This window comes from Thalia democratica, chromosome 6 (genome assembly GCF_965202585.1).
Source record: "Thalia democratica chromosome 6, ktThaDemo2.hap1.1, whole genome shotgun sequence".
Lineage (NCBI taxonomy): Eukaryota > Metazoa > Chordata > Thaliacea > Salpida > Salpidae > Thalia > Thalia democratica.
The window spans coordinates 48372796-48400703 of NC_139170.1; the positions used below are offsets into that span (position 1 = coordinate 48372796).

The 27908-nt window shown below is 26.5% G+C and overlaps 1 protein-coding gene across 1 annotated transcript in view; it reads right to left on the reverse strand.

Annotated features, from left to right (window-relative positions):
* Positions 1-25780, reverse strand: part of LOC145838400 (protein cereblon-like) — a 28478-nt gene extending 2698 nt beyond the window's left edge. Inside the window, exons 1-14 of the mRNA XM_082945986.1 lie at positions 25641-25780; positions 23274-23353; positions 22412-22512; positions 21383-21432; positions 20693-20835; positions 17567-17787; positions 17160-17256; positions 16991-17064; positions 14291-14433; positions 13123-13271; positions 5335-5452; positions 4864-4949; positions 1668-1773; positions 1183-1270 (exon numbers count right to left, since the gene is read on the reverse strand). Coding sequence (XP_082802112.1) covers positions 1183-1270; positions 1668-1773; positions 4864-4949; positions 5335-5452; positions 13123-13271; positions 14291-14433; positions 16991-17064; positions 17160-17256; positions 17567-17787; positions 20693-20835; positions 21383-21432; positions 22412-22512; positions 23274-23353; positions 25641-25716 — 1532 coding nt within the window. The 5' untranslated portion in view covers positions 25717-25780. The remainder of the gene's footprint in view (positions 1-1182; positions 1271-1667; positions 1774-4863; positions 4950-5334; positions 5453-13122; positions 13272-14290; positions 14434-16990; positions 17065-17159; positions 17257-17566; positions 17788-20692; positions 20836-21382; positions 21433-22411; positions 22513-23273; positions 23354-25640) is intronic.
* Between the last annotated feature and the right edge of the window lie 2128 nt (positions 25781-27908).

A 27908-nucleotide genomic window follows, 5' to 3' on the forward strand; every position in this document is an offset into this window, starting at 1 on the left:
TATTGTAATTAAAATGTAAAATTAGTCGTCACTAGATTAACGACACATTAAAAAATAGTTCAACCCAATTTTATATTTAGTCTATCAGATAAAAGAGCTATAAAAGAAAAACTCGATCGTTAAGATATAAAATAGTAAAAGTTAGTTTCGAATATTACATAAAAACTTATTTAAACTTTTTGGTAGTTTAAAGCATTATAGGTAAGTTAAATCTTAAAATAAGATAAATCTTACAATTAAAGTTAAAAATACAATATTCAAGTGCAATTTGTTTATAAATTTGGAAAACATACAAAATATTTTTAAATAAACTTTACTTTTTAGTATTTATTTGACTTATTGGTCATTAGTCAAACAACAGTAATTTTCAGTATACTAAACACAATTTACTTATAAAAGTTTACGATATTTAAAGAAAAAACAACCTAACTTATATCTTACAAACTATATTCTGTTTTAGCTTGACATGAATGAGCTTACTGTAATAAAAATTTAAATTTTTTACTTGAAGGTTTTTCCTGAATAAAAATACATGGCTGTAATAAAAAACTACTTAGATTTCTTTACATTAACATTTAATGTTTAACTATTAATTTTTTAGCCTTCTTAAAACCTAGCTAGCAAAAATAAATTAAGAAATAAACATATTAATTTTGGCGAAAATAACTTGATTTTTTATTTTAAACTAATTTATACTGGAAAACTTATACAAAACTGCCTATACCACAACATCGTTTAAAGTCTTGGTCTTGAGAAAAAGCATATGACACTTTAGACTTTCGTATTATGACCAATGAAAAAATCTGAAGAGCATGTTTACAAAACCTTTTTAATGTTACGGGTTAGATTCACCCGAAAAGGCTTTTATTTCAAATAATTACAATAAAAAGTGCGGAAACTCTCAAATATAAAATTACATGATCATTAGTAAGCACCACTGCCAAGTAAGCACTCGCAATTAAATTTGTTGCATTTTTATTCTCATAACGTAGGTCTGGATGTAGGCGCTAAATTCTATATCAAATAAAAATATTTTTCATGTTAGAAAACTTATTTTTTTGATAAAAATAACCTGAGCAACTTGAAAGTAAAATATTAACAATAAAGTCTACATTTAAGACCTCAAAACATCCCATTGGTTGAAACCCCAACAACAAAATACGAGTAACCATGGCAACTAACCCGGGAAACCAGGAGTCGACACTAGATGGCAGTCCTGTGAGGAAGAGGGAGTGAGCCCTGTGTAAAGTTAACGTCTCATGCACAACACCTGGTAATGAAAAAGTAGTTTGGATTTTTGCTATAAAATCTACATTATACATCTACTTTTTATAAGTTCGTAGATTTCGGGCTTTATCCAAATTAAGCACCTGCCGAAACTCATTTTGTATGTAAATACACGATACACAAAATCAACTATACTTTAGTATTACTGTAAATTCTTCGTTTACAACGTTTGTTGGCGATTGATAGCGTTAAAATAATAACATAAGTTAAGTGTGTTATGAGGCAGATGATCACTGTGCGAATGTACAAGCGCATCAGAGGTGTAAATCTTATGTTCGAAACTTGTGTTTTTACAATTATAAACACCTGAAATGCATTTGCCATTTGACAACAAAGTGAACATGAATAATGAATACAATATATATATATATATAAATTACCTGCCGGGTTGACGTAGGCGTTCATCGGACCTTCCGAAGACATACTGAACACGTCGCGACGGTGCGCCACCAAGCGGCCACAGTTGCTGCAATTCAGTGTCGTCCACTGTGGAGAAAATAACATATTTTTGTCATTTTCTACATTGATAAACTTGTCGTATATTTTAATACTTTGCTTAAATGTTTATGCAACTAGATGGCCATTTAGTTTATATATTAACTACATTTAATACTTATTACAAACAAGCAACCACAACTTACGTGGAGAAAAAATTATCCAGTTGTTTACTTATATTAATTCAGTACTTATATGTTTTAATTTGTTATTTATTTCAGTTGTTTATTTAAGTTTACGCCTGTAAAATTCCATGACTACTACAATTTAGTGCGGACCACTGCTTGAATATAAATACTCATCGGATTTTAATGTATACAATTTCCAACCATTTCATGTTAAGTAGCATTAAAGATAATTATCATTGAAGATAAACTGATCGCTATTAAACATTAAACTGGCAAACAATCTAATGTTTAAAGCTGCACTCTCGTTGTATTTATTTAATTTATTTGTAATCAAATTAAATAAGCTAACGTTGAAAAAACCTCCAAATTTAAATTCAAATATTACAATTTCTAAAATAAAACTTTATAAAATTTAATTTTTAATTTTTTTCAAATATGTTGTATGTGTTAGGTTATCTACTGTTAGAATATTGATATTTTTTGAATATTTTAATGCTATTTTAATACTTATTAACATTTTGTTTAGTTTTCCTACTGCACCATCAAAAATCACCCTTTTTTATAAAAAATACTGATCATTATGATAGTTAGCTTCTTTACATTTACGTGATTGACTGAAAGTGCCAAAACATCTACAACATTTAAACACAAATTGACTACAAAAAATTTTTACTGTGCACTATTTTTGAGTCGTAATAATCATTTGAAAACCTAAAAAATACTTATTTTACAGATTGAAAAAAGGTCTTTAAAATAAAACTCACTATAAAACATAGCCATCTATAATTGATACGGTTGCAAAAATTTACAAACATTTTACATTACATAGAAGCAAACAACTAAGATTGCCATTTGGAAATTATATAAAACGTAATCACTATTACTTATGAGTCATTTACAATTGGATACGCAGAAAAGTTTAAAAATTTCCAACTCAACATGTGCCTAGTGAGTATGAAAAACAAAAATTTCAATAAATCATTTATGATGAAACTTTAAAGTAAACTTAACAATAGCAAATAAACAAAGTCGGAAATTTAAGAATATTTTTTCAATTTTATTAACTTGCAACTTTTTGGTTGAATAAAAAAAAAACTGTTAATCTTATTATAAAAAAATAAACACTTGGCATTTATTTTTCTAATATATGCATTGTTCCATAAAACTGAAAAATAATTTACTTACTTAAAAATAAGAACTCAGTTATTCACTTTATTTAAATCTAAAAATTTTTCAATTGAATATCAACACAAAATAAACTGAGTTTTGAAATACTTATTTTGATTGACATAATAATTAGAAAAGCAAAATTTTTGATAACCCAGTTGTTTATCTATTTTTCAAGAAAATATTCAAATTCTGTTTTCATGTGTTGTTACTTATTTTCAAAACAAACAAAAATTAACTAAACCACACAGAATCAACTGGTTTTTCAATATTTTCTTAAGAAACATATTAGAGCAGTGCTACTAAAATTATTTTTTTAATTATCATTTTAATTTAAGCTACTAAAAACTAAAAAAGTCGTTTAAATCAATAGAGACAGCTTCAAGAAGGTCACAAGTTTATTGGAGTTGATTTTTTAATCAATATCTGTCTTTCTATTCAAAGTCAGTTTGTTCACACTTTAAAAGTCGCATAGCAAATTATTAATTTTGTTTAGTATTCTATTTAAAAAAACAACAAAATTTAAAAGTTATTTATGATATTTGTTACCTAAAACTTTAAAAAGTTTAATATATGAAAAAAAAAAATTATGTTAAGAAATATTTTGCTTTGTTTATTTGTAAAAATACAGAGTAAAAACTACTAATTTTATAGACATTTCTCAAATATATAAACAACATTTTAGTGAAGCCTTGTCCTAACTTTATCAATAGCTCAATTACTTAGCTTTCATTTGAAGAAGAATATTAATAAAATAAATGTTTTTGAACTTAAACAAAAAACGTCATTTTTAAATTTTCAATGAATGTTAACTGGAAACAGTTTTAATTTAGAATCTTTAATTCAGTATATTTTAATTATTATTTCAAACTTTCATGTATATAATTTATATTAAAAGTTAAACTTTTGTGAAAAATTTTTAGTGATTTTTGTTGAAATTTCAATATAGTTTATTACTTAAAGCGTTTAGATATCTGAAGCACAACTTATTCAAATATTTTATATGTTAAAATAATTAACTTATATCAGTTTAAAAGTTTCTAACATCACTTAACATAGCACAAAACAACTACAATCTGTTTATTCTAAATGTAAAATAAATACAACAATTAAACTATTTAAATATCTTAATAAAACTAACATCAATTAGCATAGAACATAATAAATATTTAAGAAATGACTAAATTTAATAAAAAAATTCCAACATTTATTAACATAGCAAACAATGATATATATAAATTAATTATTTTTTTATATAATTAAATAAAATAAACTGACATCACTTAACATAGCAAACAATGATATATATAAACTATTATTTTTTTATATAATTAAATAAAATAAACTGACATCACTTAACATAGCAAACAGTGATATATATAAATTATTATTATTTTAATATAATTAAATTATATAAACGACATCACTTAACATAGCAAACAGTGATATATATAAATAAATTATTTTTTTTATATAATTAAATAAAACAAACTGACATCACTTAACATAGCGCACAGTGATATATATAAAATATTATTATTTTAATATAATTAAATTATATAAACTGACATCACTTAACATAGCGCACAGTGATATATATAAATTTTATTATTTTCATATAATTAAATAAAATAAACTGACATCACTTAACATAGCGCACAGTGATATATATAAATTTTATTATTTTCATATAATTAAATAAAATAAACTTACATCACTTAACATGGCGCGCAGTGATATATATAAATTATTATTATTTTAATATAATTAAATGAAATAAACTGACATCACTTAACATAGCGCACAGTGATCTCAATCTCTGTTCGGCCGACTTCAGTTTCATGAGCTTCATTTTCACACCGTTTGAAAGTGGTAACCTGGCAGGAAGAAAATGTTTTTCAATAAAGTTTCAATATAAGTATGTATGACAAAGAGAAAAAGAAAACTGTTGATTATATGATCCATCATTGTATCTGTATCACTTTTATTTCCTATTTTAAATTCTTTAAAGGTATTAATTACTTCCCTTGGAAGATTAATTCAATTCAAAAAAGAAATATAATATTAGTAAACTTTATCAAAAATGGTGATATGTAGAAGTTGATTATTTTCTATGACTGTGTTATAATTGTCACTTTTAACGTAAAATTTCTTCCAACCAATAAACTTCTACTTATAGATTTTTTAAACCTGGGAAAATAATTGCATCTAATGGCAAAATTTGTTTAACTATTATTTCAAATAACTTAGTTGCTAGGTAACCTGGCGATGACGTAGAAACTGAAATCTGTGGGGTCGTCGGGGACGAGTTCGGGTTTGAGGCAGTTGTGCCACCACTTGCTCATGTGCTCGAACACTTGGAGGCGCAATGAGCTCTGTAAACAAATTTAATTAAATTTTTAGGGTCTAATTAATTAAAAATATATGCACAAGGGTGTTCTAGGATAAGTAAAATGTTGAAATGAAATGTATTTTGCACCCATAAGTTCGCTCTGCAATCATTTCATGTTTTCAAAAATTCAAAATTCTTCACGCCGCATTTTTTCACTAGGCAGTGAACTAAGAAAAAAAAAACAATAATTTATATTACTTCCGATGAGCTCTTACACAGAGAAAAAACACAAGGAAAAAAGCAAATGTTTGCGCTATTTTAATTCAACTGTAATTTCTTTTTTTTTTAATTCAAATCATGGTAAATCGTGGTAAGCTGATGGCGTTGGGGCCGCTTTACAAGCTGTCAACTTTCAAGGGCAGGCTCCACTGGCTCATATTACTCGGGCTGAAGTTCGCGTTCCCATTCTGGGTCGCTTTCTTCAGCGAGACCGACTTTGCGAGCGATTTCAACTCCTACGCCAAGAAAATTTATTCAGTCAGTTTTTTTTTTTACATGATTTTATAAACAACTCGGACAAGCGTTCTTTAATTTTATGGTTTAATGTGAGTGATTTTCAGTTTGGTTGTATGTAGAGTTATTTAAACTTAGTTTTACAATCACTTAATCTCGTTAGAATTGTTTTCAACACATGATTAGTTTTTATTATTATTTAGAAGGTCATCAGGAAAGCCTTCATATCTGTGATAGTTATAAAACTATGCACGTGAACTTTATATATAATCTGTGTTAAGAAAACTTAATTAAATATTACAGAAAGATGTGAGCGACTGGTGCCGGCACACAAAAAACTACAGAGATTTGTTTACTACTAATCAAGACAGAGAAAAACTAGCATTAGAAATATTCAGTTCATATATACCAAGTGGGTTTGCAGTTTCAATAAAAAAGTATACATAAATAGTGATGTTCTTTGGATAGTTCATAAAAGTGTTCCTTTAAATATATAGTAATTTTTAAATACTCTAACACTTAATAACCAAAAGATGATATAGAATTATTTCAAATATATCTTGCTTACAGTATTTTAATAATTTAAGTGCATTTAGGGCGTGTGAGTATAGATAGATGAAAAATTTTAAAAAAACATGTAAAATTAAAAACTTTTAAGTATTATCTTACACTAAAACTACAACTTAATCTTTATTATTCTAAAAAAGTTTATAAGAAACATTTACAGCAAAATAAAACATTCCATTTTCAGAGCAACAAATAAAAGAAACTGAAAGTTTATTTAAAACAATATCTTTTTAAAGCACACTGTTAAAAGTATCGTAGCAACATAGAAAGCAGTGGTAAAGTAGAGTTTGTTTTTTACAAATTTAATTCTATGGTAATCCACGTAAAATTTTTGCTATCTGTTGATAATACAAGTAGGAAAGGCATATAAGAAACATTTAAAAGTTACAGTTTGAGTGCGATAAATTTTAAATGTTTTAAACAATTTAATAATTGGAAGTGTGTTAAAATTAATTAACAAAAGTTTTCAGGCTTGGTACTTTTGAAACAACTTTAAAACTAAACTAATACCATTTATTAGAACTATTTTTTGTTACAATCGTTTGTACGCATAAAACTTTTTTACACACTTATTACTAGACACAATTTTATAACGTTTTTACAGTTTAAAATTTTAACAAAAATTATAATAAATCTCCTCACAATAAAACTAAAATTCAATTGAAAACAACTTTTTGATGGTTTAGATAAATTTACAACAGGGTAGTTTTAAGCACGCTTAAGTTGTGTTTAATATCATGAAAATAAACATGTTGTAACGGAAAACACATAGAAAACAGCACTTATATATAATGATATAATTTATGGTGAAAGTTTCCACGTTAATAATTCAACAGAAAACAATTTCACATCCAAGCAAAACAAGTATTTGGAAGAAATAAAAAGTAAAAGACCTATGTTCAAGAAGAAACTTCGGAAAATCAAAAGACAAATTCCAATATTTTCATTTGAGTGCTGTAGCAAGTACAAGTTGGTCTATATTTTGTTTTCAATTAAATTGAATCTTCCTATGAGTTAACATTTTATCACTGCAATGTGAAACTTGTCAAATGTTTTATCTAGTTTTTAAAGAAAATTATCATTAAGTTTTAAGTGAGTTGAAGAGAGATTTATGCAAATTTATTGGGTGCACAGACAATTAAAATTGCTAAATTCTGACAATTAAAATTGCTAAAACAATTTTTAATGGGCCACATCTTAAAAAACAGTATATTCTTGATGGAAAAGCTCATATAAGTAATTAATAGGGTTATAAAAGTTTAAAAATTCTTACTAAACAAACAATGACTTAAATGTATAGAATTTGAATTACTGGAATTTAAATTTCCAGGATTTGAACTGTCATGCAACCACATTCAATAGTTTGAAATTTTGTTTTACCAAATAATTTAACTTAAACTTTTCCATAAACCTATTTTTTGATATTTAAACTTACAAGTCATTCTTGAGTAATGTTTTTTTAATTATACAAAAAAGTAAACAAACAGTACTTTAAAATCAATGCTTCGTTCAAAACTAGTAATTTGTCATAAGATCATTGGTGAGAAACAAGACAATTTGCCTGAAGAGTCAGTTGGAAAGTGTGAACATGAACTGCAGAGCCGTGCAGTTCACACCGCTGATTGCCAGTTTACTGGTTGGCATGCTCTTGCTTCCGTTCAAGGTAATTCGTTGCAACATCATTTAAACTGGTTTCAACTGTTTTCAATGCAGGTTAATGTTAAATGCATCAACTTTGTTACCATACACCAATTAAAACTTCAAATTCTTTTGGATGGAGGTTTTTGATTTTATCGAAAAAAAAACCGAAAGATAAAAATTGATTTAAAAAATAATAAATTTCCACTCGCTTGTTCTATTATTCATTGATAGTCTGCAATGTAAAGGAAATGACTTTTTGCAGGTTTTTTATTATTTGTAAGATCATATTTCATATAAAGCAATTATTGGAAAATTTTACAGCTATAAAACAATAAAGTGTTTTCAAATTTTTTTTAGTACTTTAATCAGTTTAAAATCAAATAGTTTAACTAAAATTAACTTTTTTTATTTCTTCAAGTGACCAAAAAACAAAGTTTATGTCTTTAGTTAAATAATTTATAAATTTTGTTGATTTCAAATAGAAAATTTCGGAGAGTTATATGTAAAATTTAGTCTTTGAAGCTATCAAGTCTGTATATAAATTTATTGCAAAATAAACCTTTTAAATGCCATACAAACTTGAGATACCGAATATAAAAGTTTGTGCAAAAAATTAGTCTAAAAACCAACCTTGAACTTCATAAGCTTGATTTCGTTTTAAAAATTCATTGCAAAACTAGACGTAAACTTGAGTTGACGAGGTAACTGTAGGACGCAATTTCGAGTGCTAAGCAGAAACACTTGAGAAAGTTTGCGAAAATTTTCGGATGCGTCATTATTCACACAAGTTTTTATATAAGTTGTGAAACTTTTTGCCAGATAAAATAAACTCAAAATGTTCAGTGAGAACTCAAAAATTTCGGTGCTCACAGGCGTCAATTAAAAGTTAAAACCCAAATATAAACTTTTAAATACTTTATAATACAGAAAAACAGGACTATGTATTTTATTAATATTAATTATAATCTAAAGTTATCTATGCTTTTAACCTTTATAAATTTTTAAACGTTTATTTTAATTTTTTTACTACTCGTAAACATGTTTTAGTTGTTTTGTTAAAGTTATATCTAGTGAAAATAAAAGAAAGTATTAAAGGTGTAAAGTATCAACACAAAGTAACTCAATCTTTAAATTTGTCTACCTGGTCTAAGAAACCATATACTTGTTTCAATAGTTTACCTAAAATATAAACTATACTTCATTTAACAATTTAAAACAAATTTTTATCAAATTTTGTTGACAAAAAACTTGTTGGAAACTTCCAAGCATGTTTACTTTAAAACGGTTCTCTTCCAGGAATTTTTATTTACTGAAAACTCAGTTTTATAAAGAAACTAAGACTTAACCGACAAACTGGTGATCTCACGACTTTGTTGCGAAGCTCAGGTTTCGAAACTTTTAGAAACTGTAAACATGCCAAAGTTGAGTAAATATTTAGGTCTGTGTGTTTCATAAAAGGAACTTTTTCTCACTTGCTATTTTTAACACAAACACACGAAAAGGCACAAAGCCGTGATGCTTTTCAACACAAATGAGGCCGGCCTGTTAGTTCTTAACTTCAAAATAAAAACATTATAGAATTTTTATATTATATTTATAGAAGTTTTGTTTTTTGTTTTTTTACACTATTTTTTTTATCATAAGTGTTTCCGATGACGAGCACTTGCGCACACTTGTCCAAACAGAACACTTTAACCATAGAAGCAGTTTAATTGCTACGCACACTGCCGCGCACACTTTTTGATGCACATTGGTTTATATAACAAGCAAACAATAACTGAAGCAATTATTCACACTCAACTGAGATTGAAAATTTGTCTAAAACACAATTTCTTTTTTCAAGGCCAGCGATTCCATATGCAAGATTTTGCTTCACAACGATCCTCGCAAGGACGTCCGGCAGGAAAAGTTGTGGCACGTGCAGGTTTGATGTTTAATTGTTTATTAAGAGACATTACCTACGAATCTGAGTTACTTGAGAAAGTGAGCTGGTGGGTGGCAAGTTTGTACTTAACAGGTCTTGATTGTTTGTATTTATAAAGATGTCATTGTTCGGTTAACAACTGTCAATGTACAAAGTTGCGATTGTTGTTGAAATTTTTAAGCAACAGTTTTCATAGTAATAAGATGACTAAAAAATAACAGTTCTGGTTTTTGGCTTTGTTTTTGTGTACTTAGCTTTAAATTTTGATAAATAAAATTTTTCAAATTTTTTTTAAAGAAGTTGCATTTCTAGTATATTTCAATAGATTTAAATTATTCAATAAAAGCTTTCTTAAGTTTGCTTTTAACAAAACCTTTACAAGATAATGTTTTGGTTTCTAATGTTTCAAAGAAAATGGTTTCTAAAACAAACCAAGATTTATTCTAAACAGCATTTTAATAAAAATACTAAATGAAGTTAAAATTAACTAAATGACAAACACAGACAGGTTTATCGTTTATTGCGGACTTGACAGCCTTCTACGTCATAGTGACGCACTGGTACCGCGTCAACACGGCAATTGAGTCTTGCCTGAAATTTACCGATTACTGCGTACCGACGACGTTCGTTTCCTTGCAGGTTACACTTATAAACTATTTACAAACCTCTTAATTTTGAAATAAATTAGAATAATTTTTCGCCAACAGACTCAATTTTTTTGCTCAGATTTTTTAAAGTGCCTTAGAACGCTTTAAAATAACAAGTGCTTGTTTTATTATATATAAATTAAAATTATTTTGTTGTTGTTTTATTGCAAAAAAAAATTTTTTTTAACTAGCTCACTCTTTTTGCAAGTCTAGAATAGAGTAATAGATATTTTAGATAAAGCAATAACTTTTTGTTTTAATTATAATTTTCATTTTGATGAATATTCCTGGCAAATTCAATGATAATTTATTTAAAAAATATTATAACAATAAATTTAATGTTTAATAGTTTGGTGTGCACATAAGCACTATTTTAGATCCTACTTGGGCACACTTTTTCTTTATAATCACTTGTTCATGCAAAAATCTTTTTAAATAAAATAAAACTCAAATAGTACAAAAAGCTACGTCATCAAAGCTCACCAACTTTAAAAGTTTAGAACAAAAACATTCGAACCCGGGGCTTTACTTCATTTTAAAAATAATGTTTAAAGTAAACAAACTTAGATCAAAGTATGTAAGCGAAAAAAATAAAAATGGGTTAATTACAGCGTATAAAATTATTTGATTAGAAAAAATAGTAAAAATTCAAAATTTGAGTTCTAAATTATAAATTTAATTTGTGTGAAAACTATTACGAACTATTTTGTAAATAAAATTTTATCATGCTTTTTGAAAAAAAAAAAACATTTCTGTTTATGAAATCACGGTCGTATTCGGTCTTTGTTTTAATTTTTTCTACTTTTTTTTAAATTACTAATCAAAAAATACTAAAACAGCTTTTTTTAAAGCTAATTGCAGTTAAACGAAAAGAGAAAACCTGTGCACACCAGACCTTATTAAAGTAATTATGAAAACTAACATTTTTACAACGTCATTTTGAGTTTACAATAAATAAAAAATTTTAGGAAAAATACAATTTAACAAGATAAGGAACAAAAATAAAATAGCTTGCACGTATAAACATTACTCCTTCTTTTTTTAGAAGTAAAGTATCCAATGACGCCATTTTATTTCAAAGTACCAGGACAACAATTAATTACACACTTTATTTTGAAAACTATGCCTTATTAAAAATAAAAAAACTACTAAACTGTATGAAGGTATAAATTTTGAGTTGTATCAATTTTAAGACTTGGTCATGATAAATTTCGAAAAAATAATTCTTACTTTTTATCACAGGAAGAAAACTTGAAACTTTTATCTTTTGGACCTTGGGCAAGTTTACTTTGGGATATGCTTGGATACTAACTGACATTTTTCTCTACATTTGTATATTACATATAAGTGTTTACCAAACTCGTCTTTTAAATTCGTTTTTTTTTTTTTTAACCTAAACATTCGAAATTATTTTGATGGTAACTTTCAAAACATTAATCTTCGAATGCTTTTACAAGTCTACACTTTATCTTGCTTCCATTTTTAATTAGTTTGTTAGTACAGATGTACAATATTAAGTTATAGAACTACGATGAAAAGCTAAGAACTTTTTATGTCAAAGATTTAGTAAAATTTTCGAATAACAGAAACAATAAAGTTTAAATAAGTTTAGTATAATGTAAATTACAGAATATATTTCTACTTTTTAGTAATAACTATCGAACAAGAACAATTTACAGACTTTTTTACGGCTTAAAAACTCCTAATATATAAAATACAAACAGTAAAAACATTTTTTTTATTTAACTTGTTTTTTTTAAAGCTTTTAAAAATATTTCATAAAAATTCTATATTATTTCGTATATTGTAAATAAAATTTCCTTAAAGAAAGTTCTCCTTTTATTTTATTTTTCGAATTAATAACAAACAAGTACTTTGTTACTAGTTAAAGAACTAAAAACTACTAAAGTCTAAAAAAAATCACTTTAAACTGTAATCAAAGCATTCTAAAAATTCTGATGAAATTAAACGTTAATGGTTCATCAAACTAATTAATAAGTTATTAGAATGATTGATAAAAATCAAAATACCTTTTTAAAATGCCCAGTAGTGTGCACTTAAACTGATCTAGAATTAATATATTACCCTTTTTTTATAATTTTATTTTAAATACTTCATAACTGGTGCTTTTTAATAAAAAATTGTAAAAAAAACCACAACGAAAAGAGTAATGATCATATTTCTACTAAGGCGACAAGTGTGCAAATTTTTTATTATCAATAAACTATTGTACAGTGCATGGCTTTTAAAAAATTTGAAAGTCACTGGTTATTATTAATTATTAAATTAATAAATTAGTTAATTACAATAACTAAAAAAATAATTAAAAGTTTATCTATAGTGTTTAATTGACAATCAAACATGAAACAAACCATATGCAGTACCCCTTGTAAACCCATCGATTTTTTAAAACAAACGAACCGTGTGGTACATCTTGTAAACCCACGGCGAGTGTGACGTCATAATCGCGGCGTGATGAAGCCTCCTCATCTTCATCCGGTGTGCGACGAGCATCCGGGACCTTTGCTGGTCGATCTGAGATTGTTGAGAGCGGTGAGTGGCGGGGTTTGCTAAAAAGTTGTAACAGCATGTTAATACAAAAAAAAAGCAGAGAAAACACAAACATTAGAGCTTGTTAACGCAGTGCGTTTTAATATTTCAAATCTACAAACTTTTGTTTTTTTTAATTTATTTTAATATTTTGTTTTATTTATCTACAACTGCCGATCTGCGATGACGGCGTTGAGAAGCGGATCTCGCTGTGAAGAAAATTATTTGCATGGAAATTTGCAGACTGTGAAAACTCAGATAAGAAACTATCACGCGTTAAATCTTGACAAATTGCAAGTTCAATTTCAAAATTAAAGATTTTTTGTTGCTGGCCTGTGATTGGTGCTGACGGTGAGAGGCGGGGATTTTTTTTTGCGTAAATTTAAATTGATGTGTGAAAAGTGTAACATTAAAAAAACTCAAATTTGCGGCTGATTTATTTGGTAAGTTTGTACATAGCAAACACAGCTTGTTGATATCATAATTAATTGTAATGCTGACTGTTCTTAATGGTGTTGGGTGAGACTTGCTGAGAAGAAAAATATGCGCTGATAATTTAATTTGGTGTATGAAAAATATTATATTTAAAATAAACTTTCGGGTGTGATGTTTATTTATCTTCCTTGTTGTTGGGTGAGTTTGTTGTGATTTTTTTTTAATAGTGTGCTCTTCATAAAGTTAACTATTTAATATAAAAAGTTATCTAAAGCATATCTGAGATGCTGGATCATTTTGTTACTGGTGATGAACGGATGTTGGAAGGAAAAATAATCATATACATCATAAAACATTTTTTTACGAAACACAATGTTTCTACACTTTTAACACCTTTACTTTGCACAACTCTTAAGAACAAATTTGATTTTGTTGTCCAGTCTTTGTTCAGCCGAACATTATAAACTTTTCACAGGTAATCATATTACAAGAATGAAATGATTTTTAAAGTTACTTTTATGAAAATATCACACTAAGTCTTCTTGTGTGCCTTTTTAAATTAATTTATTTGAAAAAAGATAACGATTTAACATTTCAAACTGACTTCTACTACTAGGCAGTCTTGGGGTGTTCCTTGGTATTCTCGGTTCGCTTGGGGCGGGGAAATTCGAATTGGACCCCAGAACAGAATCGCTTAACGACGGGAGTTTATTGTCTGTTACTATGGTGATTATTGCGTCCAATGTTCTGTTTATAAAATAATATGTAATATTAATTATATTCATAACAGTTTTAACTATACTTATTATAAACTGTTCAGTTTTCATCTGAGAAATTCTACTCTACCAAAAATACTTCAAGCAGTATTTACCTTAAATTTGTAAGTTTATGAATATTAAACATTTCTTTTTCTACGTTTAACTAAAATAAAGCAAACTAAAAAGCAACATTTTTACAACTACTAACTTCTGTTATTTTTCATCATAAAACATACAATATTGAAATAAGCTAACTGTCTTAATAACTCTACAAAAAATTTTTTTTAATACAACTTTATCAATTTTAAATCTGATAAACTAATGTTTAACTAATGGGTTGGGAATTTGGAATCTTAAATTTTTACTTTTTATTTTAAAGTCTTTCTATTTTAACCTTAGTTTTTTCATTAAAAAAATTAAAAACCAAAAATGAAAATTGCTTAATACTTAAAATAGTAAAGAATTATTTGTTATGAGTAAAACTTAAAATAAATATTAAGCTTAACAAAAACTAACAGACAGTTATTAAACAAACTGTATTTTATTTTAGTATATTTTTAATATGTTTATTTTAGTTGCAGCCTTTATTGTTATTTGCTTTTAAACCCACAAACTTAAAATTTTAAATACTTGATGGAAGCAAAAGTTCAGGAACTTAAATAAAAGTTATAATTAAATAAAAAGTAAATATTTGAATTACAAGCTATCACACGTACCTAAAATTAATAATAAATTAAATAAGAAAATCTACACTAAAAAAATGCATTGAATCATTAATGTTCAGTTATCTAAAACTTTCAACAAAAATTAAAAGCAAGTATAATACTTTTTTCGTAACAATAAAATATAAATTGTAGAGTTGAAAAAAAACTCAAATAAAGTTATTAAACTATTTCGGCAAAACAATTCCAAAACTTCCAACTTTTTGTTATTTAGTACAACTATAGATTGCAATAATTTAGAAATAAACTGAAATATACTACAACTTCACAAATAAAAACTAAAATCAAAGCAATTTGCCTGGCATAACAAGACGGTTAACAAACAATTAATTTTTTCATAAACAATCATAAAAAATACAAACTTGCAGTTTCAGCTGCGCACGTGACACTGATGAGTCATTCAAATTATATTCAATAATAAACTGTAATTAAACTTTTTCCCTAAAGTCTTTAAAAAGTTTAGTTCAAAAAAGCTTGTTGGTTGCTAAAAACAAAAATTACTTTGTTAAAAAGATAAACTTTAAAATTCAAAACTTAAAAAAAATTTACACATATTAATTACTATCACAAAAGTTGTTTTATTCTGGCTGAACTGAAAAAAAATATCAAGTAAAACAATATCTTTATCTAGAAAGTTTGTGTTAAACAAGATAAAAAAGATTTTATAACAAATTATGCAACTTCATTGCGCAGCTAGGTGAGAATTAACCAATTCACTCCCTTGAAAGCAAAGTTTCATTGATAAAAAATGTAAAAAGCTTTCTTAAAGCACTTTTATCAGCATTTTATATAACACTTTACTTAAAATGAAGTGTTAAGTTACAAGAATTGTAGCAAAGTTCATAACAACATAATAAAAACAAAACTCTTTTTATATAAAAAATTAATTTTATCAAACATAAATAGCAATTTTAATCTTTTATATTAAAGAAATATATAATTAATATATAGTTTTAGGCAGCCTGCTTTTATATTGCCTGGTATAAACTTATTCTTTTCTCAAATAAAACATTAAATAAATTCCTCTTAATATTTTTGTCAGTAATGGGCCGGAATTTTTGGCAATTTATAAAAAAAATTTAATTTATGAAAAAAATAACTAAATAACGAAAAAAATAAATAATAAAAATAAATAAAAATCTATAATTTCCGAAGTAAAACTACTTAAAAATTTGCATCTCTTTATTATTTACTAAAATAACACTATATGAGATTTAAAATAATAAATCAAATAAAATACCTTGAACGTACTAATTTCTAAAAGAAAAAAATCTTGAGTTTTAGAGGAAATTATTTATCAAGAAATAAAAAATAATAATTAGAAAAATTTTACCTAAAATTTCAACAAAACCTTTTATTTACCCATTCATTTGCAGCTCTTATCGATTTGAAATATTTAACAAACAATAATTTTAAACACAAACTTGACGAAATAATTAAAAACTTTCGTTAACTTTAACCCTAAAGTTAACTACCCCTTACAAAATACAATATAAAATTACACACTACCAAAAAGTTTATACTTTATCAGTTGAAACCACTGAATCATATTTTAATTAAAATAATATTAGTTTATTTTTCGACCCATTAGCAGGTAGATTTCTTTCTGTCATTTATTTTAATTGATTACAGACAAAAAAACAAAACATTTATATTCTTTCTCAATCACCACTAGCATTGGGAACCTTCTCTAAACTATAAACCCTTGAAACAAAAAAAACACTAGTTTGTTTTCTTACCACCTCGTTATTATTAGAAACCCTTTCAACGATATAAAATCCAACAGACCAAGAAAAATAATTATTTATTTATTTATTTTCTCACCCGTTATCGTTAGGAATTCTCTCAATGATGTGGAATCTTTCTCTTGCAGTTGCCACTATTTGAACCTCGTTCACCTTTAAAACAAAAGTCACAAATTACAATACGCAATAACAGCAGTGCAAGAAAATGATATTAAATTACACATATATATATATATATAATATTTTACTTCTTCCTTCCACCTGACAATTTCCATCGTGCATCCGAAATCGGGAGCCTGCGACATTGGGAGGTTCTGCGCTTCTTCGAAAGTCTCTTCGTCGGACCTGGCGATTTATTGTTTTAAAACAAACATTTAACGCACTTTTAATTTACCCGAGAAGCTTTTCGTCAGGTTAATTGGTCCTTGAACTAGCTATCACACTGTGCATACATATTTTAATTTTATTAAAACACAGGGGAAGTTTCTAACGTGCTCAAATATTCCAAAAGTAAAGATTTCTAAAACGTGTTTTTTTCTTTTTGTATCAATTATGTATGAGATAATCTTATATCTTATAGCTATTTTTCAACATAAAAATAACCACCAATTTAGGGTTAAAATAAAATAATATTTTCAAAAAAACAATCACCAACTTCAGGGGCAGCAGTCCTAGGGTCTTGTGGTCGGTCCGGTAGATCCGCCTCAGCAACGCGATGTCCCGGAAATTTTGGATCCTCAGCGCGAAGTTCTGCCCCGGCACCGGCACGAAGTCCTCGATGGATATGATGGGGATCTTCATGACGGGGACTTTTTGCGCGGAGGCCGCTGATTGGCCGGGCCGAGGGCATTCGCACTCCAGCATCTGGCCCAGGTACTGTTGGGAGAATTGCACAACGAATTGAATAAATTAAAAACTAGTTGAACACAAAAGTCAGTTCTCTTAGCATAATAGCAGTTGTTTAACTTTTGACTTTTTAACTTTTTTATTTTTTTGGCGCTGGCGTTAGAGAATCTGGCCCAAGTACTGTAGAGAGAAATGTGAAATAAGAATTATGTGGGTTTATAAGTTTAAGTAATAAAACAATTTTAACTTCGTTTTACCAATGTTTTATAAATTTTCACACAATTAATCATTTTAGTACTTTTTTTTATTGAGGATCACAGTTTGAAAACCCGTTGAGCGGTAACAATTTGTAATAAATTATGCTTTCAAGTAGAACTATATCGCTCAGCTGCAAAAGTTTAGTCCTCTTTGCTTTTTTTATTTTAAAAAAAAGTTCTGTTTTTTCCAATGTCTGACACTTATCTTGGTTACAGTGAAAGAATAATGTGTTGATTAAAAAATTATTATTGCATTAAAGCTTTTGACAAGTTGAAGCTGTTTTAAATACTTAATTAAATACATTTGCCTTTTTTAGTTTACTGTCTTCTTTTTTACTTTTTGACAAAAGAAAAGTAATTTGTTTAATTAACGATAACATAAAGACTTTGATTTAAAAATAGAGAGCTTTTAATGTTTAGCTAAATTCTAAGTTTTGTTAAACCTAAGAACGTACTTTGAAAGCAAACTTTAATGCTACATTAAAATCAACTTAACTTTTTATGTAACTAATATAAAAAAATTAAAGAAGAAAATAGGATTTAGTTTATATTTATTCAAATAAAAATTTGTTTTTAGGGGCTCATAAACCAACAAAATAAAATTTTATATTTAAAATAAATGACGACATACCCTGATACTTTGATTTTTATTTTTGACTCAAGTAAAATATTTTTTATTGGAAAAAAAAGATGAATGTCAAAAAAAAGCTAAATAAAATAATTAAAAGTTTCTAATGATCAAAATACTTAATAACACAAAACTACTTTAATTAAAAATTATTGTTAGATAGATATTTCTTAAAACCTTACACATCTGTATTATAAACTGAAGGATAAGTATTTAAAGAGATCATTTAAACTTTAATTTCTTCTAAACTTTGTAACCGTAATTTCTAATTTTTTTTTTCTTACAGAGCTTAATATATTTAAAATCGTTGTGCTGCTTGAATGCATGAAGAAAGAATTTAATTGGCTGAAAACCGCATTTAATGCAACATTTGAAAATGTCTCAACTTTAGCCTACAAGCTTTCAAAACGTACTTAAAAAATTGGTAATTTACTTGTTAATTTTTAGTCAAAATATTATGTTTTTATAAATAGCATTAATGTTCCTGATTATGTGAGACACTGTAACAGTTTTCTTCTAAAAAGCTCAAACTTTCCTTAAAATGTTTAAAAAAAATTAACTCTCATGCGAAACGCAAGTAAAGAAAATTAACGGATTTAAGCGCTGATCGTGAAACTAGCGAGGCTTGGTCTGTTTGAACACAAAACTATATTTACACCACAAACTAGCTGAAGTTTTGCGTTATAGATTAGTTACCACGTGGAAATTCAAATAAAAACATATTTTGAATCCTGCTCGGCTTACTTTTTTGGTTAAACCTATATATATTAAAACTTAATAACACGTTAAATAAAATATTCTTAATTCATTAAACTAAATTTATTTTTGCTTGCAATAAGTTTTGTAAAGTTACAAAATATAACAAAATTGTTGTATACTTTTTTTTACTCATAAATCATATTAAAAACTGTATCAACTTTAAATAAAAGTAATTTTTGAATCTTTTTCACCTTTGTTTTTAATTTTTTTTTTTGTTTAAAAAATTTAAAGCATTGATTTCTAGTTTACAATAACTTATTTTGTATTACTTTCACAAATCAATAATTATAAGTAATACTTAACGAGTAGTTTATTTGAAAAACTGCCACTAGTTTTTGTTTTGGTTAAAATAAACCAAAATAAACGTTTTTATTAACTAAATATAAATCATAAAACATAAAACAAATCTTGAAAAATATTTCTACATGAATTAATTTACTAAATGTTCGGCTTTCAATATGATTTTAAAACTTATATAAAAAGTTAAAGTTGTTACATAAGTTTTGCTACTTATATAACATATTAAAAGCGTTATAAAGGACTTGTAAACTTATATAACAAACTATAACATTTCCACAAAAGAGTTTTGAGCATTTCTCTGATTTAGCAGCATCCGTCTTTAAAACGAAACTTATTTTTTCAGAATCTTAAAGTTATCAAAACATGTGAATATATACCGCGTTAGTGTAATCAAAGTTCTAAAGAAAAAAAAAACTTTAAGCAGTTGGTGTAAAATTAAATGTACTAAAAACTCATTACAATTTATGATGTATATACAATTTACATGAACCTTAAAAACAATTAGCGATGGGTCTTGGTTCGTATTCGTTTATATTAATAAATAACAAAACTTTAACTTGATTTAATTTTTTTTAAAGACTGTAATTAGTACAAATAATAAAATAATAGTGTAAATTGAATAATAAAAAAGGGATGACTGCAGTGACAAATTGTTATTTGTACTTAATTTTAAAAAAATAACTAATAGAATGAAAAATGTGATTAATCAAATTTATATTTTATTGTTGTTATATTTACTTTTAATTGAGATGCAGTGACATATCATAAGTTATATGTTAATGTTATTATATTTGATATCAATCGGAATGCAGAGATAAATCATGGTTGGTATTCTCCTTTTAATAAAAAAAATAATACAAACAAAATAATAATGAACAAACACTGGAAGACAATGAAACGTCGTAGTTTACATTTTTTTTCTCAACAGCCAGTTGTTAGACAAACAGCAAATTAAAAAACTAAATTAATTAAAAACAAAACTCAAACGCACAGAATGGCTCGACGGCAGCGTCACGTCGTAGTTGGTGTTTTCGTTCCTGTTCTCGTCGTTCACCCCTCCCCCGATCCTTCCCTCCTCCTCCGCATTGTTCTGATCCTCCGAGGAGTCCGACGACCCGTTGTCCTGGAACGTGTCTGCGCGGGAGGAAATTTTAAAAAATCATGAGTTTTTCGAAAACCTCACCGTTGTGAATGGTTTTTTGCATGTTATTCATGAGCTTGATCTTGAAAATCAAGTGCGTAAGTTATATTTGTATAACAGCTACATCAGTGTTTATTACGACCATCATCAACAAAGTTGAAATGCCACCAATATTTATATAAAACTTATATTTAAAAAGGCTTTTTTACAACAAACAGTGTAAAAACCGCGGTTACAAACTCTTGTCTACTTGTTTATCATAATGATCATCACTAGTAGGCGCATTAGCAAATGGCTTATTGACAATCATATGCGACAAACATCTTAAAATTCCAAATAAATGTGCTATAAGTTCATACAAGGAAGAGACCTGATTTTAAATAAACTAAAAACTTTTAAGAAATTTGATATCATACTTCAACTTGCTTAATTTAGATCTTTTATTCGAGATTATAACTTTAGTTTAAACATTCACACAACCTCGTGCAACAACACTTTGTGAAATATTGTGTTTTAAGTTTATTATTTTCAAGAACCAACCGAAAACGTTGCCCGCTGGATAGAAATACCTTCCAAATATGCCCCTTTGCCTGTGGAAAATTTAAATGTTATATTATATATTCAAAAGTTTGTTTTAAAATTAACTTACAGCTTTTGAACTTTAAACAGTTACTTTCATAATTTCTCAGAACATAACTAAAACTAAACAAATAAACATGTTTAATAAAATGCGATGCACAAAACTTAAACACATAAACATTAAATTACTATTCAAATTTATGATCAGGTTTTAAGAAATAGCAGCAGTGTAGTTTAACACAAAACGATGTTTATAACTTATGAAAATTTATATCATAAACTATCTTTTGGGTATTTGACTTAAACTACTCAACCTTAATGCACTCAGACTTGAAAAAAAGTGTTAGCTGCTATTATTTTTAGAATAACCTAAATAACATCAATTTATTACATTTCGCAAATCAATTACGTTTCAGTGATTAGTTGTATTCAAACTAATAAGAAGTTACTAACTATAATTACTATCACCCTTTATATTAAAAGTGGACAACTAATTCTAAACTACTACATTTATCAAAAGAAATACCCGTATATCCAGTTATTAACCCTGTTCATCAGCAAATTAATTATAGTGAAATAATTAGCCGTGGATCCAGTTATTAACTCTGTTCATCATCAAATTAATTATACTAAAATAATTACCCGTGGATCCAGTTATTAACTCAGTTCATCAGCAAATTAATTATACTGAAATAATTACCCGTGGATCCAGTTATTAACTCTGTTCATCATCAAATTAATTATACTGAAGTAATTACCCGTGGATCCAGTTATTAACTCTGTTCATCATCAAACTAATTATACTAAAATAATTACCCGTGGATCCAGTTATTAACCCTGTTCATCATCAAATTAATTATACTGAAATAATTACCCGCGGATCCAGTTATTAACTCTGTTCATCATCAAATTAATTATACTGAAATAATTACCCGCGGATCCAGTTATTAACCCTGTTCATCAGCAAATCAATTATACTGAAATAATTACCCGTGGATCCAGTTATTAACCCTGTTCATCAGCACTCTCCTCTGATTGTTCTGCAGGAGAATCATCTGCTGTTCCCTGGCTTCTTGTGCTCCTTCGTCAACCTGAGTGTATGTAACCTCGTTTATATATTTTTTTGATAATTGTGTATGTACATAGCACAACTGTACAGTGTTATACTACGGTAGGACTTACATTATCATGAAAATGTATATAAAGTTTTGTTTAAGTATATTTATGAGTGTGTTTTACAAAATAGAAACGTAGATGACTTTTCATATACATTTCTACATGTAAATTTGGCAACTACTAAAATCTTTAGTAAATGAATAGTGGTTAAGAATTCAAAAAAGCACAGAGTTTATAGTTTTAAAACTTTGTCTTATGTACTTAAAAGTTAAATGCATTTATAAAATGTTTCACGTTCAGTTATTGTAAAGTAGAAAAATTGGCTACAAAAAAGAAAAATGCTTTGATTTCTGTTTAAGAAACTGATTGATAACCTAAGTTTCATTTGAAAGATAGTATTTAGTTGTACATGTATTAGTTATGAATATTGATTTATTTCACATGTTTTTTTTTAGTTTATTGAAAGGTTTTTCAAAGAACTTAGTTGCTTTTTGCTAATAAAATTCTACAAAAGCAAAGAAAAAAAAAAGACTCAGCAACAAGTTTAAAACTAAAAAAATTATTTGTGCTTAATCAGACAAACTCGTTTTGATACTAAAAATAATTGTGCTTATTTGTACACATATTCACACATATATATTGTTCAAATTCACTCAACTAATTTATTTCCTGAACGCATTATTCACATTAAAAAAACAAACAAAAATTATACAAAAACTAAACAAAGGATGCAAACCTGCATAACTTCTTCTTCTTCAGCCTCTTCTTCCTGATTGTTGATTTGCTCCTGCTGATCCACTGAGCTCGATGTGTCAACTGTGAACAAAATATAATAAACAAACACTATTTGATGATTGTATTTACAACTGATTTGCCCAAAGTCTCAACTGTAAAGAATTTTAGTTGAATGGTGACAAATATAAAATTAGTGTGGTATGGTTTTTATTTGAAAAATATGTTTCTTTCAATGATTATTGAATCAACAAAAATAGTTCTCAAACATGAGAGATTTTATTCTTTAAATATAAAAAAAACTAATATATTCAAATATTTATTTTTATTGACAGTAACAAAAATACAAATTAAAATATAAACTATTTGATGGTTTATATAAAAAAACAGAATGTTTTAAATGAGAGTTATTAGGTAGTCATAAGTAAAACATCTAAAGGTATCTTTCATAATTGTAAAAGAATAATTGGTTGCTGTGATAATTGTGTTAAAATTTATAAATAAATTGATGCAGTGTGTAATAATTATGAGTGAATACAATGGAATAACACTTCTTTTGAACAGACTTTAATTCATAAACTATTATCAAAAACAAAAGTTTTTGTTTGTATGGTTTTATGAATAAAATCTTTTATATCAAATTTCATACTCCCAATATCAAATCTCCTACCTATAACAAAATAAAAATAGTTTTTTTTTTAACTATACTACTTCAGGTGTAGATTTTAAAAATTTCAAAAAGTGTTATAGGAAAAGTTGTTTTTTTATAAAAACGTTAAAATAAATATATTTGTTTTATTTGTTGCTAAGTTTCAAAAGAAATACATTTCTATTTATATAGGAGGCCACTCATTAAAATATTACTTGAAAATATTTGTAAATGTATTAATTTTGTAAAGTAAAACAGGGTTACCACTCTTTGAGACAAAAAAGCCAGACTGAGTGACCAAAAACTAGCCTGGGTTACACTAAAAAAGCAGGAGTTTGCCTGAGTTTATGAAAAAAAATGTAATAACATAAAAAAATAAGTAAAAAGATACTATTAATAATGCTAAAATACCAAGATAACTACCAAAAAACTGAATAAAGCCACAATTACTTAGAGAAAACAAATCAAGTCAAAATAACTAGCTTGAGAATATAGGAAAATATTGAAATTGAAAACAGGACACTTTGGTTGAGGTGTTACTTTTGCACAAAGGGACACTTTTGCATGAGTGGACACTTTTGCACAGCATCACTTTTGCATGGAGAGTCACTTTTGCACAGGTTGAAAAACTTTAAATTCTTTACTAACTTTTTTTTTTTTGCTTTCACTATTACCCCTTACCCTCGAGCAGTAATTTTTTTTTTCCTTATTTGTTTTTTTATTAGTTTATTGTGGTTTATTTTTTCTAGTTTTTTACTTTTATTTATTTTTTTAATTATTTGTTTTTTCTTCTTCTTTATTTTTACTATCACTGTTACCACTAACCCTTACCCTTGGTCAGTAATTTTTTTTCTTTATTTTTTGTTAGTTAATCTTTTTATTTTTTTTTATTTTATTTTATTTTTTTTTATATATTTATTTTACTTGAAAAATGACCCTTTGTGCAAAAGAGTTGCTGTGCAAAAGTGTAACCTCGTGCAAAAGTGAACCTTTGTGCAAAGGTGTCACCTTGTGCAAAGGTGTCAGCTTGTGCAAAAGTGTCACCACTTTGAAATTAGCTCAAGTATTGCAAAAATAAACAAAAAGAGCCTGAATTTTATTAATTTTAAACTAGCCTGAGTCATCCTGAGTTGGCTGAACAGCAGATCAAGTTCAAAAAATCAGTGTTATACAAACTTATTAAAGGGTCCGATTTATGTTAATTAATATGCTTGAACAAGGTTTACAACCTCAACAAACATAAACACCAACTCTTTCAAGATATGTTTATGAAGTAAATAACAAAATGAGTATTTGCATAACATTTTTAAAACTCTAAACAAGTCATAATTTATTTTTATTGTTTTTAAGAATATTATACATAAGGTGATGTTTTTAATTTTTTTTTTCATAGTTTTATTGATTTTTTTCAATAAAAAGTTAGCAAACAGAAAGATGAATATCATATTTAAAACCTTTGTTAAAACCTGTATTTGCTAAATTTTTTGAATACAACTTCTCAAGGAAGTTTAAATCGATACTTGTTGCTTTATAAGTCTTAAATATTAACTATGCATTTATTTATTTCAAATATGTCAAAGTTTAGAAAGTGGAGTCTCATCTTGACAGCTTGTTTTGAAAAAAAATTTGAAAATTGTACTCAAAAAATTTAGCAAATAAAGGTTTTAACAAAGGTTTTAAAAAAATGTTTAGTTTATTTTTTTAACATCTGCTCAAACTAACTATCCAGATGAAATTCTTCTTCACTGCCTTCTGCGTTGTTGTCTAAAACTTCTTCTGCTGAATGTGTTTCTGACATCTTTTAACTTTTAATGGACAAACAAGAACTTTTCAAGTTGAAAAAATCAACAATTTGTTGTGCATAAAAGACTTTTCAAATTGTACAAACTAAAATCTGTTTAATAATTTAATTAATTTTACCTACTAAATTTAGAAAAATAAAATACCAATTTTTGATTGATCAGATTAAATGATCATCAGCAGATTTTATGAACTAACTTAATAGCTTAAACTTTTAATCTACATATTTAAGTTTACTTTTAGTAACTTGAAAAAAAATATATAGAAATGAACTCTTTTTTATTACTTTGACAATTTGTTTGTTGGTAAAGAAATACATAAGTACTTTAAACAAATGTAATAAGTAAAAAAGTAAGTAAATAATTCTTTTAATTTACTTTTTGGTTTTAAAGCTTCAGTTAAAATTTCCCTAATATTTTTAAAAAATTCGAAATGTACAAAAGTCTGATATGCCACTATTCAAAACAAAAAGGCAAAAAAAAGCTACTTCTATTATTATTAAAAGTGTATTTAGATTGTAGTTTTGCTAACAGATTTAATATTTCTAAGTCATTCTGTACATTCGACTGTAAAGCCAAAGCCAATTCTTAGAATTCTCAATAACAGTTGTAGTTTTTATCTTGTCACTGAATGGAGGTTTTAAAAACTGCTTTCTAATTTTTTTAATCTTACAGCAACTGTTTTTTTTTTTTTGTATTTCAATTAATGATAGTTTTTTTTTTAATTTTAAATAACTATTTTTACTTTTTTGTTTAAATCTTTTACTTAAAACTCATTATAAAGCTGTCATTATTTTTTTTATGTCCTAGACAAGGCGCTAAACTGTATTCAAGTAGTGTAAAACTCAATAAAACAAAGTTTCTTTTGTACACCAAATCCCAGGACCAACTAGTTTGAGCGGTTTTTTTTTGTTGTTTGATAAACAATCACAACTAAAATAAATCAAATGTATAACAACTTTAGAACAAACTTGAAAACAAGTTAACTGCCAAGGATGATGTTGCACCAATATCAAGCTGAAATTATATTGTATTTGATAACTATTCTAACAAAAGTTTTAGGCTAAAAATCAATGTTTTAATCCTAATATGTTTAATCTAAAAAGATACTTTGCTTTAAACAAGCTATATAAATACATAGCAAAAATTAAATTAAATTATTATAAACTGAAATATTTAATCAAATTTATTTTACAATATTTTCTATGATTTACTTTATTGTATTGATATAATTGCTTTATATTGTAAAATAAAACCTATAAATATTTAAAATTATTAGTTTATGATATTTAAGTTTTACTTTATTTATTTCTTTATGAAATATAAATTGTTGGCCTAAAATTATGGTTAAAAAAGACTTTGAATATAATATAATTTCAGCTTGATATTGGTGCAACAACATCCTAGTTAAATACCAAAACAATTTTTTTTAACATGTTTGTTGTTTTTTATGGTAGAAAAAAAAATCACTCTTCCCTCTACAAAGATAAACATTTTTTAAAGGTCAAGCAAATTTTACATTATGTGTAATTCCATCTGCCGCTTTAAAACCAACAAAAAACTAACCAAAATAATAAAAAAATTATCTATTTTCTAATAAAAATCCCTTGTTGACACATCATTTTTTAAATAGTCACAAGGTTAAAATTTCAACACTTAAAACCACAAAGTGTGAAAAAATCATGAAGCTCAAATCCCCATGCAAGTATCTGCTGAGGCTGCAACAAAAAATCACATCAACAACTCTCCAAATATGTGATCACTGCCAATATATATGATGTTTATGATCTTACATCATTTCCCTTTTATTTATTAAAAGCATAACTTAAATGCTTATTAACTTATTGATAGCTAAAAAAAGTGTAAAGATTAAAATTGTTAGAACCATACTAGTTACAATTTTTCTAGTTCAGTAACAAACACTATCTTATTTAAATATACTTTAAAAATGTTTAACATATATCAGAAGGACTTTTTTTTACTATTTGGATTTATTACGTTCATTTAAAATAAATAAGTCACACCTTCTTTGGTTTACTGAAGAAAAAACTTTAAACTTAAAACTTAAAAAAAATGCTGAGCAGATTTAAACTCAATGTTGAAATATAAATTTGTTTTATTTATATAATCTGCTATGTTCAACTACTTGTGAGTATATTGACTATTATGAGGTTTTACATTTTCGCCTTTC